At 40.3% G+C, this 13,031-nt stretch overlaps 1 protein-coding gene across 7 annotated transcripts in view; it reads right to left on the bottom strand.

Moving 5' to 3' along the window:
* RBM33 (RNA binding motif protein 33) overlaps positions 1-13,031 on the bottom strand; it is a 163,242-nt gene that overhangs the window by 66,256 nt on the left and 83,955 nt on the right. For all 7 annotated transcript variants that reach the window (XM_050940397.1, XM_050940399.1, XM_050940400.1 and 4 more), the window contains exons 11-14: positions 8,041-8,212; positions 6,899-7,230; positions 5,572-5,844; positions 4,321-4,608 (exon numbers count right to left, since the gene is read on the bottom strand). In XM_050940397.1, coding sequence (XP_050796354.1) covers positions 4,321-4,608; positions 5,572-5,844; positions 6,899-7,230; positions 8,041-8,212 — 1,065 coding nt within the window. The remainder of the gene's footprint in view (positions 1-4,320; positions 4,609-5,571; positions 5,845-6,898; positions 7,231-8,040; positions 8,213-13,031) is intronic.

Here is a 13,031-nt window from a genome sequence, read left to right as displayed (position 1 = left end):
AAGATCTGAAATGAACTTCAGGTTTCTGATGACAGCCTTGATGATAGGCTCTTAGCCTCTGAAGAGGTGGGTGCATCCCACAGGATGCAGGTCCTAAAACATCTTACTTATACCAAAACACAGAGAATGAAAAAGAACAAGATCTGTTGCTTCTGAAGAAGTGCATTGTCCTCCTCCAGTCCTCTCTCTCTAACAGGAAATTAACAGGATGAACTGGGGAAAAAATTATGACAAAAGTCCTCTAATCAAACAACCTTCAAACAAAATAGGAGGAAAACACTCCTAACTCTGGAAACCAAAGCCTATACAAATTGAAAAGAGACCAAAAATGACCACATAGAACAGAAAGTTATGAGCCCGTTTTCCCACCTTGAGGGAAAGATTTATCGAGAGAAGTTAATGCTTTATTTTAAAAGAGGCAATGAAAACTTTTCTTTGTGCACTTCACAAATTAATGAGGCGCCTTTATTTCATATATTGCCAGCCTTGCAAAATTGATGTGAAAAGTTACCAGCCCATTCACAAAATTCATTTCTCTGCCCTTTATAGCGATGACTGATTTTGACATACAGCAAGAAGATACTTATACATACAGAGAACACGGAAAGGTGGAAGTAGCCATATCAACTGTAAGAGGCCAATCAATTGAGATGAGCTACTTCCATCTTTTCATGTTCTCTGTATGTATAAATATCTTCTTGCTGTATGTTCCAGTCTATGCAGCCGATGGAAGTGGGCTATAGCCCACGAAAGCTTATGCTCAAATATGCTCGTCTAAGGTACAAGTACTCCTGTTCTTTTTTGTGTGTGAGAGAGAGAGAGAGAGAGAGAGAGAATACATATGTTAATTGCTGTATCTTCAATAAACATGGCGTATTGCCTTTTCTCCTGAAAAAGATCCTGTGTGCTTCTTCTAAGCATAACACAGTAATAGTTTTTCTATACATAGACATATCAATCGGTTTTTTAAAAATAATATTTTGCAGCCCTGTAGGGCTACAAAGAGGAGCATTATGCTATGGGAAAAGTAGATTCCCAGTCTCTCAGTGGGACTCAGCACTTGCTTCTAGTCCTGCAGGGCTGCAAACTTTTAAAATGACACAATTTTAAAATACAGCCAAAATCTATACAAGGTCATATTTGGATGTTTGTAGGGCTCCTTCTGAGCCCTAGTAGGATCTCTAGTAAATAAGGACACTAGCTTTAGAGAAAGAGGGACGCAAGAAATAGTCCTAATAATTTAGTTTTTCAGTTCTAACACACTTGAAAAATGACCTCTGTAACTAATTTGTGGCTTTGCCACTTATGAGCAATGCAACAATATGACAAGAGAAGAGGACATTTCCTCATTCTTCATTAACACCTGTGGAAGTAGTGAAAGAACTGACAGGGATTTGTAGGGGATCTTAATGCATGACAGTTTTTGTTAGTAGAGATTCCAGTGCCATAAAGGTAAAGAAGCAGACAGAGTGAAATTATTGAAAGAAAAGGAGGAAAGAAAAATATGGAAAAATGACTGCACCAGAGAGAGTTCTGCACAGGTCTGCCCTAAAGAGAATTGTCAGAACACAACTTAAAAAAAAAAAAAAAAAAAAAAGTAGTATCCCACTACATGTGAACAGAAGTTACGTACCGATTTAATGCACAGGATGTACAAATCTGTGGTGAAATTGAAAGGACACATTTGTTACTATGGTATAGTATGTGGATTGTTGCTGCTTTCCTTTGAAAGCAGCAGCCCCGTTTTCCATTAACATCTCAGTTAATTGTTGAGCATCTTCCCGCACTTACTGTGGTGGGTTCTACTGGGAATTACAAGGAGACACTTCCTCTGTTCCAGGATAAAAAAAAAGCCTTCTGCAAGTTACATGAACAGGAAGTTTCACAAATTGTTTCCAAATAAAGTTTTGAAGCACCCACAAAAAGATCAGGGATACAGAAGTTCTGTAAGACTAAAGCTTCAGATAGGTAAGGCCAGTTAATCTTAGAACATACAAAGTTTACAGGGATTTATTTACATTTAAATTAAATCTGAGGGGACAAGAAGGCTGCTCTGTCTTGTCTTATAGGGAACATCCAGTCAAAGACAGTAACAAAAGACTTAATGACTAATGTATACATTTTGGAGTTAATTCATATTTAACTGGAGAGAGAAAGCCTGTAACTGTAGGTCACAAGCTTATAATCTTTATCACCTTTCTTACTGGCCTGAAAGATACAGAATTTCACCCCAAGATCTGTGTTATTTTCTGTTACTTTTAGATTCTTCTACGAGGAACTGATATGAAAGGGAAAAAAATCTTTAGTATTTGCTGAAACTAAAGAGCAAAGTTAAATAAGTGACCTCCTGAAAAACTGAACCAAGGGGTTTTTAAGCCTGATGATGAATGAGTGCACAGGAAGTTAAATACTGATAACTGCATGTTTCTTTCATGTTACATTTGTGGAAATGAGAGATGGTCATAACTAATTCAAGAAAAAGAAGAGGAACTAATCGCCAGCAACTTAAAAGAAGAAGTTCTTAAAAGAAACCTGGTGTTTGAGACAGAGCAGTTCATAGCTAACTTAACATGAAGGATCTGTGGTTCTGCTTGGAATGACTTGACATTTGAAAATTGTAACAGTCATTTAACCATCATGTAGATACAGTGTCTCATAGCATTCAACATTAAGAGCCCAATCCTGCAAACTGCTCCACACAAGAGGACTCCCTGTGACCATGGGGAGCCCCACCGGCTTCAATGGAGTTCCATACAGGGGTAAGGATCCACACACGGCTGCATTCAGAATTAAGACCTGAGTGAGGTTCAGAGTACAGCCATACCTCACACTCATGGGGCGGGGGGGTGGGGTGGGGGAGTGCGGTCCTGGCAAATTAATAGCAACTTTTTTCAAATGGAAAATAATAAAAACAAAATATTTTATATCTCCTCCAGATGAGATGTAGGACAAATATCCGCTCCATCAGCAGAAGAGGCGCCTGAGGGGATGGCTCAGCTGCAGCTTATCATGAGGACTCCAGGACTTGGAGGAGACTGGCTGGAAGCCATGTTTGGAAGTCATTTGGGTCTCATTTGAGAGAGCAGAAAATGAGAAAGAAGAGGAAGGGAGGGATCTGGCGGCTGTCTTATTCACAAGACTGGGGAGGAAGTGATAAGCAGTAGGGAACCAGGTTGGAAGAGGAAGTATTAGATAGGGATAGGTATTGCTGAGAGAGTAGTATCAGGTGGTATTAACATGTGGAACTCATTGCTATGGGATAGTGTAATAGCCAAAAATGTAACTGGGTTAAAAAAAGAACTAGACAAGTTCAAGGAGGACAAGTCCATCAATGACTATTAGCTAAGATGGCCAGTGATAACCCCATGCTCTGGGTGACCCTAAACCTCTAAATGCCAGAAGCCAGGAGGGGAAGACAGGAATGGAGCTATCCAGAACTGCCCTGAAGCTCTGGTACTGGCCACTGTCAGAGACAGGATACTGTGCTAGACAGACTACTGGTCTGACCTAGTGTAGCAGTTCTATGGCACTATGAGAAAACCAAACTGAGCAGCAGGGAGCTGGTTGGACCCAGAAGCCTCTTAGTCTGATATGGGAAGTTGCAGGACCCGAGGTAAGGGAAGAGAAGCACTGCTGTTGCTAGCCCTACTCCAGCCTCATTTAGCTTCATGTCACTCTCTGTGGTTCTCTCAGACACTTTCAACTCCACCACCAGATTTCGGGTCAGCAATGTCCTGCCCATACCATCTCTGAAGCGACTTTAAGTCTAATTCATTCCTGCTCCATGTCCTCCCTCTTCTCTTCCTTTACTCATTCAGTAGCTGCTCCTACTTTAACCACATCATATACCAAAGCAGGGTGCCCCAAATCAAGCAGGTTACCTGTCCCCAACTTTGGCAGGAGTAGCTCCCTTACCTCCCAAAATTGACTCACCCAGCCCTTTCAACCTTCAAGACCTGGACCACTCTCCTGGGAGGAGCTTGCAGCTAATCCCCTTCTCCCCTTCTGACAACACTATGAGGAGAGCCACACTAACTGGAAGTGGGATGCCTAGTGGTAATGAAGTGTAGCACATGGGTGCATATGGTGAGTTTATACTCCACAAATCAGACAAGCAAATGTATAAACTTATTCTTTAAAAAAAGGTAAATAGATTAGCCAATGTTTTAACTTTTAGCCATGACTCCCTACTTAGCAGCACCATACTGGTATGTTTTGCAGGTATTTCTCATCTTTACCTTACAGCAATTGGTGACATTAAGAAACAGAAATGCATGTACTACAAAAAGCCATTTAACATTAATGGAAAATCTCCCTTACCTCTGGTTCAGATTTTACTTCTACTTTAGTTTGGACCACTGGCACGACTGCTCTAGCTTTCATTTCAGTCCTCCCATGTGGGCTCCCAACACCTACTACAGATCTTGTAGCAGGTGTTGTGCTGGTAATGGGTTTCACCTGCGCAGCAGGTGCAGCGGTTCGCCGGTTGTTACTAATCTCAATAGCATGCGAAGGTGCTATTGGTAATTCACGCAAGTTGCTATTTCTTGAAGCAGTTGAGTGCAGCTGCTGATTCGGACGCTTGACCATGTTCTGCGTTGGTGTACTCTGATATAGGCAAAAGACAACATACAAATAATATGGAGGCCTTGGTAGCTATTTCAGAATGCAGGTTATGTTGAGATTTCCACTTCAAGCAGGACTAACATTTAGTCCCAAAAACTGGCACTAATTCTTCAGAGAACAATTGCATTTTCAATATAGCTTTTTAGTAAAATACGCACTAACTTTTGTGGGGTAAGTGTTTAAAAGTGCCCTCCTTCTGAAATTTTCTCAGTTCTACCACATATCTTTAGGTTTCTTTAAATAGCAAAACTTAAGACTTCTCTCACATATACACCAGTTCTAACATAAACCCCAAGAATGACTGTCTGATCAGAATAACTGCTCTGAGCTATGTCCAGATTGGCCAAGGTAAATTGCCTTGTCTCCCACACCAACCAAGTAAACGGGCAAGGGGAAGAGGGACAGAAGGAAATGGGGTAAAACTTCTCTGCATTGGAGCAGTGAGAGTAACAAGGGATCCCTCATGGCACTGCTTCATGGTGCACCAGGAAGCCCAGTCAGCAGTGCTATGGAGAGGTCTTCCAACACAGATTCCTCATTGCTGAAGCACTAGCTTCCCAACCCCAAGTTTACATTTGACTATACAACCCTCCTCCTATTCCACCCTTCCAAACATCCTTGATCTCTAGCTTCTTAGCATGAGAGGGCACTGTGTCCGTCTTTCTTTCACACAGTGAGTGAAGAGTAGGGGAAGAGGGAAAGACAGTAAGTCAAGGGGGAGACAGAGGTGATGGGGAAGTGGTTAAAAATATAGGATATTAAATAAATGAGGAAGGAAAGAGGAGAGGATGAGTGAATGAAGGGGACAGAGTAAGAGGAGAAGGAATAGGAGTGGGAGAGCCTATGCTCAAAAGGTTTTAAACTTGAGCTCAGATACACAATCTTTATACACACAGACACAAAATGAGGGAACACTGATGTATGCCAGTATTTACTGGTACTTACATGTCTTGGATTCATCGGACCCTGCCGCTGTTGACACTGCATTCTATTGTTATTTGACTGTTGCTGTGAAGGCTGCAAATGAGGTCTGAACTGTGGCTGGGTAATGGGAATCAAAGGCTGTGGTGGACCAGTAAGATGCTGCTGCTGCTGCTGATGTTGATGCTGAAGCTGATGATGCTGTTGGTGGTGCTGCTGGTGGTGCTGCTGCTGGTGGTGCTGGTGGTGCTGTTGCTGATGGTGAGGCTGAGGTGGTAGAGGAGGGTGCAAGGGACCCTTTACATTTTAAAAAGAAAAAAAAGACATTCTATGCATTTTTTTCAGTCCTAAGGAAAATAAGCTCCTTAAGCAATCAGATTTGTTCTTGTATGGCAACAGTATTTTGGCTGTAAGTAAGGAGCTTTAGAAATATAGGCTTTCCTGGGGCAAGAGTATTTGCGGTAAACAAGGACTGTTGATTGCTGTGCAGGTTAATGACATCACTTGGTCACTAAACATTTGTACTTAGATTTCAGCTCAACTTCTTAACGTGAAAAAAATCTCAAATAATGTTATTAATGAGACTACAATAAATAAGTCGAACTGTCCTACTTGCTTCTAAGAATTACTAGAATATAATATTTACTCTTAAGAAGAAATCCACAGTGTATGCATCATGAATCTATAACAACCTCCTCCCCTCCACCCCAAAATTCAAGGGCCTTTGCATAATATTTTTCGTGGTCATACAAACCATTTGTCTACTTTAACAAACAGTTTAAAAGAAAAACTAATTTTTAAGAAGCTAAACTGATTTCTCTCTCACTGCTAGTCCCCTAAAACACACAGCTCATTTTTATCAGCAGAGGGCACCCAAGACCCGTGACAAGAGGTGAAATAACCCAGCAATGTCTATTTTCTATACATATACTTCTCTCTGTAAACAGACATTTTTGAACAATACAATACTTTCATATTTCTGTTGGAGTAAATTAATTTAAGGAACCATTGGTGAACAAAATATGTCATTAAGAACTTTTCTAATCTCATTAGGTGTAAGCAGTTGAGCATAAATCACAGCAATTTTAATAATTTCACTTTTGAAATATCCGTTGGTGTACGTTTCACAACTGAGTGGTTGATATGGTGATGAAAATCAGCTTCTCTGTCTAACACCAACACAATAATAGGAACTACACTTAAATCTACTTCACATTTGTAATATCAAACAAGACTTAGCCATTTTGGTTAGACTGCTGCTATGAGCTGAACGTAAAGATCGCAATATAACTTTCTAAATGCAAAAGTTCTAAATAGTTCTTATATGTTCCCTTTTACCATTGATTAATACCTGCATATTGGGCTGTGTATGTGTTGCTAGAAATGGCTGTCCTGGGTTTTGTAAGAATTGCTGTCTGGGTTGCATGAAAGGTCGTGGATTTGCTGAACCTGGTTGGCTGAAGTGAAGAATTCCACCAGGATTCTGAGGCTGGATGTTTGGCCTTACTGGTCTGTCTCTGGGAAATACTGGTTGCTGCCCTTGCTGATTATATCCTGGTCCAGGTTGATTGAAAGGCAGAGGATTTTGGGTAGGGACAGGATGGGTACTGTTAAGGAGTGGGGGAGGGGGTGGAGGTGGGGGACTCCGTTGCTCGAACAAATGATGACTTGGGAATCTTGGATCTGTTGAAATCAAAACATTTAATTAAGTGACAACCTCCTCATGAATACAAATGTGTTTTAAATACAGTCCTGGCATATTTTCAGCTTCAGGGGAGTAACGTGATAATTTGATTGAGGAATAACTATAAAATAGTTTAGCTGGAAGAGCAGCTCTGCAAGATTATATGAGAGATACTCCTCTTGCTTGTGCCAAGAACCACCTTCACATGGAAGATGCAGACCCTTGGGAGAAAGAGGACAATTTGATAATAAAAATAGCTATTAATGCCAGCTAGTTATTTCTATTGCAAAAGCACCTAACTCCTCCAAGCAGGAATTAGGACTAGAGAAATGCAAGCACTGACAAGCTGAACAAAACAAACACCCTTTCAATTCACGCAAAGAACTAGTCACACCACTTTATGCAATGTTTATATTTTACTTAACACCATGTTTGCTGTGTTGTAACTTTAACATTAACTGGAAGACTGAACAGAATTCATAGAAAGTTAAATTTGTAGGGCACCAAATATTCCAGATAGATATAATTGTTAATGGGGGAACGACCACAGATGAAAGGAGGAATGGTGTTGATATTTAATATCTGAACTGTTACAAACTGAAAACAATGTTATTTGGTTGGTTTTTGAGAGACGACAAAATACAGGATCACACTAAATCATAATGGTCCCTTCTGATCTTCAGATCTCAAGTGTGTGGATAGATTAATTCATAGAAGGGGTTAGTATGTGAAAAGGAAGAATATTCAAATAGTATATTTGCAGTGAAAAAGGTCACCCTGTATACCAATCTCAAATAAAAATTATATACCTCCCAGGAAGAAAGGGTCTCTTTCCTGGGGAGGAGGAGGAGGAGGAGGAGGTGGTGGAGGCATAGGTGGTGGAGGTGGGCCTCTCCACTGGTCCTGTAGAGGGATTCTTGGGGCTTGGGTGAAGTTGGTAGGAACAGGTCCAGGAGGATGCTGCTGAAAATCTGGAGGGACCTGTTTAATAAAACAAAAATCAGCAAAACTAAGTCCATCTTTGAGAAATTCATCCATAGTCTATTAAAAATACTCTTAAAAAAATCAGTTGACCTATCAATTATCTCCTGTAGTATGTACAAGGTTGGCAGCCATACTGAGTCATTCTTGCACAATGAATCAGACACTGAAGCTGAGAACAGGATCTTGAAATGATTTTACAGCATTTTAATAGTCATTGTAGCACCACAGGAATGCCATTTCTTTTCAAGCTTATTGAAATCCATGCAATTATTGACCTTCTTTCCCATTAATCCAAAAGTCTGAAATGTCTACTTTAGAAAACGTTCCTGACATTTATCTTCTTAAACCATGCTATTCTTTGCCATCTATTTAGTGCAACCTAAGCTACAGAAATGAAGCAGCTTTACTTCAAAAGGAAAAAAAAAAAATCAATTTGTGACATCCAGAAAATTAGAGCCATCATCTTTCAATAAATAACAGGAACTAATATTTCTACCAATTCACATAAAACTTAAACAGTTAAGCATCTGAAGCATTTCAAAAGGCATAAGAAAAATTTACACAGAATCTGTCTTTTCTTGATTTTTTAAAGAAGTTTTAAGTAAGTCTTTAAACACTGGCTTAATGTACTGTTATTTCACAATCAAGAGCACGCAAATAATTCAGATTTAATTCAGTAATTCATACTCCCACTATTATTATTTGCTTTTATATGGAAATGTTTGACAATTTTAAAAATTGATACCATCCACTGAAAATGTGAGGCAGTCCCCCATCTATCAATACATTCACAAGGAAACAGATACCATATTCATGACAAACATGCATGAAAAAACCATATTCATGATAAGCATGCATGAAAAAGTCAGAAAGGTAATCAATGTCATCTCAGCACATCCTTGTTTTCAAACTAATATGCATTTAGAAATTTGCGATATGTATTACATGTGCACTTGGTATTCATCAACAATTAGAACCACATTAAGCAAAAACAAGCCCTTCAAAATAAACAGATTCAAGAAGAGACGCTCCCTTTTAGAGTTAAGTAAGAGAATGTTAAGTCTGAAAGAACACAACATAGATCTTAAAATGCGACTAGGAAGTTTACCAAACCCCAAATCTAGCATACTTCCAGAGGAAACATGTCCTACGGCCTCCACCTTATCACTCATCCTAGTGTGTGCGTATGCACATGGGAAAAGGTAGGTGTCACAGAGCTAACCATAATTCAAGAAGATCATTTAAGCAAGTTGGGCAATTTTTACTATGGTGGTCATCAATTTTAAGAACAATTGAGTCTCCATGCCCATAAAACTTCTGGCCTCTCTGCTGAGAGTGCTAAAATTGAGGTTTTTGAGCAATTAACACCTTTCCACTAAGAGCAGAGCTGCAATCACTCATTTTACATCACTAAACAGCTGTCAGACATAACTAGTTTTGGTCACTCCTACCCTGCACTAGACTGGATTTAGCAATCCTACAGATTAAAGGTTCTATATCCCATTATCAGTCTCCCGAACCATCCAGTCTCCAGTGGCTACTTCATTTAGAGGAGAGGTATTATTTTAAACTCAAGCATGAAAGTCTTCACGACATGTAAAATTTATAAGAAGAGCTGGTAGTGGCTTCTCTATTTAGATTGCCTAACATCTTCCATTATTAAATATTCTTGGGACTTTTTCTTGAAACATCTTAATATCTCCATTGTAAGCAGCCAACCTTTGAAATTCAGTAAGGAAAAAGCCTAGGGCTAGAGAAGTGACTTTTCTTGTCCCAGGAAATTCCATTCAGGTGTAGCTGAATGTTACTATTAAATATTACCTCTCTCTCACTTGTTGTGTAGGAAACTTCTGGCAGCCTGCCAATATGACAACAGAACATTCTGACGTGCGAGGCCTGTGCTACCACCTAAGCACCATCACCATACACTGTACTGGGAACACCCAGGAGCTGCCAGAGCACCTGTAGTAGAGTGGGGGAGGAGGAGAGCAAGGCTACCCCATCTGACCAAACTCCTTTTCTAGACCTGGCACATGGTACCAGCTTCTCATCTCTTCCTCTGGGGGCTACACATGGGACAGGAGCCCCACACTTCCTGGAAAGGAGACGAGAAAACAGATCCAGGCAGGGCTCCCCCGACCATCTACTTTACCCAGCACATGGTGTCAGCAGCCCACCTCACCTCCACAAAAACACACTTCTGCTACTGCCAGCCAATGTAATTAAGGCCTGTCACTCAAGCGGTAGCAGTGTGTATTGCAGAGCCAAAGATTCAGGGTTTGAACCCTGCTGATAATGCATGATGGGAAGATTATTACAGCTGCACACAAGAGAAATTGTTTTACCTTTTTAAAAACCTAGCAAACTGCATATAAAAACAACTGGTAAAAGAAAGTTATTTAGGTTGCAAAGTCAAGTACTTCAAAAAGTAGAAAATTCCAGATTTACAGTTGTCAATGCAACCTTAATTCTACTCACATGTATGCATGAACTATGCTTATCTTTAATAACATAACATACTATTTATTCCACAGGAACCCAAGCCTCATTCAATGCAGAGGATTCACTATTTTGTCTTCTCATTGTTCAATGTGTAGCCCAAGTCTGAATTTATTGCACACTCTTCAAGCCCTGTTCTGAAGGCAGAATTATTAATTTCCTCATGGAGTTTTCTAGAGTATCAGGGCTTCACAAACAATTTATTTTTGCAATTCCCCTATAAGGTGAGAGGGCATTATGATCCCCATTTTACAGATGGAGAACTGAGGCACAAAAAGACTAAGATGAAAAGTATCCACCTAACTTTGGGTGCCCAATTCTAAACACCGAGGCCCTATTTTTTCAGAGCGTTCAGCATCTCATAGCACTTAATATGTTCAAACTACTGCTCCCATAGACTTCAGTTGCAACTGAGAGCACTCAGCATTTCTACAATTCAGTCCCCAGGTCTCAACTCAGGTACCAGAAAATGAACAACACAATTAGTGCCCCCTCCCCGCTGCTGCCACCAAAAGTTTAACAGATCTGTCCAGCATCACACAGGAGCTCCGTGGTAGAAGCAGGGATAGCATCCAACTCCCCAACACATCAGTCAACTGCCTTAGTTATTACACGGTCCTTTTCCTTACTGCAATGTCCTGTCTCATTCACCACACACCTTTTCACTTCTACAATAAATGACGCAGGCATAGAATCATAGGACTGGAAGGGACCTTAAGAGGTCAATTAGTCCAGTCCCCTACACTCGTGGCAGGACTATGTATTATCTAGATCATCCCTGACAGGTGTTCACCTAACGTGCTCTTAAAAATCTCCAACAACAGATTTCACAATCTCCCGAGGCAATTTATTCCAGTGCTTAGCCACTCTGACAGAAAGGTTGGACATCTGGAAAAACTAAATCTCCCTTGCTGCAATTTAAGCCCATTACTTTTTGTCCCATTCTCAGAGGTTAAAGAGAACAATTTTTCTCCCTCCTCCTGGTAACAACCTTTTATGTACTTGAAAATTCTTATGTTCCCCCTGTCTTCTCTTTTCCAGACTAAACAAATCCAGTTTTTTAAATCTTCCCCCACAGGTCATCTTTTCTGGACCTTTAATCATTTTTGTTACTCTTCTCTGGACTTTCTCCAATTTATCCACATCTCTCCTGAAATGTAATACCCAGAAATGGACACAATACTCCAGTTGCGGCCTAATCAGCGCATAGTATGAGTGAAAGAATTACTTCTCTTGTCTTGCTTATAACACTCCTGCTAATACATATGAGAATGTTTGCTTGTTTTGCAACTGTGTTACACTGTTGACTCATATTTAGCTTGTGATCCACTATGACCCCCAGATCCCTTTCTGCAGTACTCCTTCCTAGACAGTCTTTCCCATTTTGTATGTTTGCAGTTGATTGTTCCTTCCTAAGTGGAGTACTTTGCATTTGTCCTTATTGAATTTCATCCTATGTACTTCAGACCATTTCTCCAGTCTGTTCAGATCATTTTGAATTTTAATCCTATCCTCCAAAGAACTTGCAACCCCTCCCTGTTTTACAGCATCCGCAAACTTTATAAGTGTACTCTCTATAACATTATCTAAATCATTGATGTAGAATATACATCAGTAAAGTAACACTTGATACTGTCTATTCAGCTATTAAGATGTATTATTTAAGCATTAGTCCTTGCTAATCCATCCCAGCTGACAGCTGGAAATATTTAACAGCAGTCTAGTCCAGTCCATTCAAGATAAGGCAACAAGGAGGCAATGGATGTGGTTTAATTAGGCTACAACATCATTCACTTAAAATATTTGGAAGTACCTACCAATACATTGCACAGTGAAGGGGTTACCATCATTTCCTTATAATCCCCAACATGGCCCCTGCCATCCCATTGCCAAGAACTGTCACCCTCCCCTCCTAAAAAGGCTAAGGGGGCTATAAAACAAAGCAGTTTGGCTTCCCACTGTATCACATGTAGGAGACCCAAACCCTCCTTCCTCAGCTCCCATTAGGGATGCTTTCCCTTCAAATCCTTTTCCAAACCATTTGATCTATTAACCATATCCCTTCCATACTGAGTACCTGCACTGGACATCTGCCACACGTTTTGCATACTAAGTTGCAACATTATAACTTTACTCCCCTACCCTACACCACCGGGTCCCAAACCCATTGTGGGAAAGATGAAAAAAAGTCCACCCCTCGGCTAATCCAGTGGTAAGGGAAAAATTCCTTCCTAGTCCCCAAGGAAAAAGAGGCAACTAGCATAATGCTCACAGCTGATCATGAAGGATCTTTCAAGTATCATGGCTGGAAAGGTAG

Source organism: Gopherus flavomarginatus, chromosome 2 (assembly GCF_025201925.1).
Source record: "Gopherus flavomarginatus isolate rGopFla2 chromosome 2, rGopFla2.mat.asm, whole genome shotgun sequence".
In the NCBI taxonomy this organism is placed as follows: domain Eukaryota; kingdom Metazoa; phylum Chordata; order Testudines; family Testudinidae; genus Gopherus; species Gopherus flavomarginatus.
Note: the sequence above shows the minus strand (reverse complement) of the source record. Positions and strands in the feature narration are given on the sequence as shown.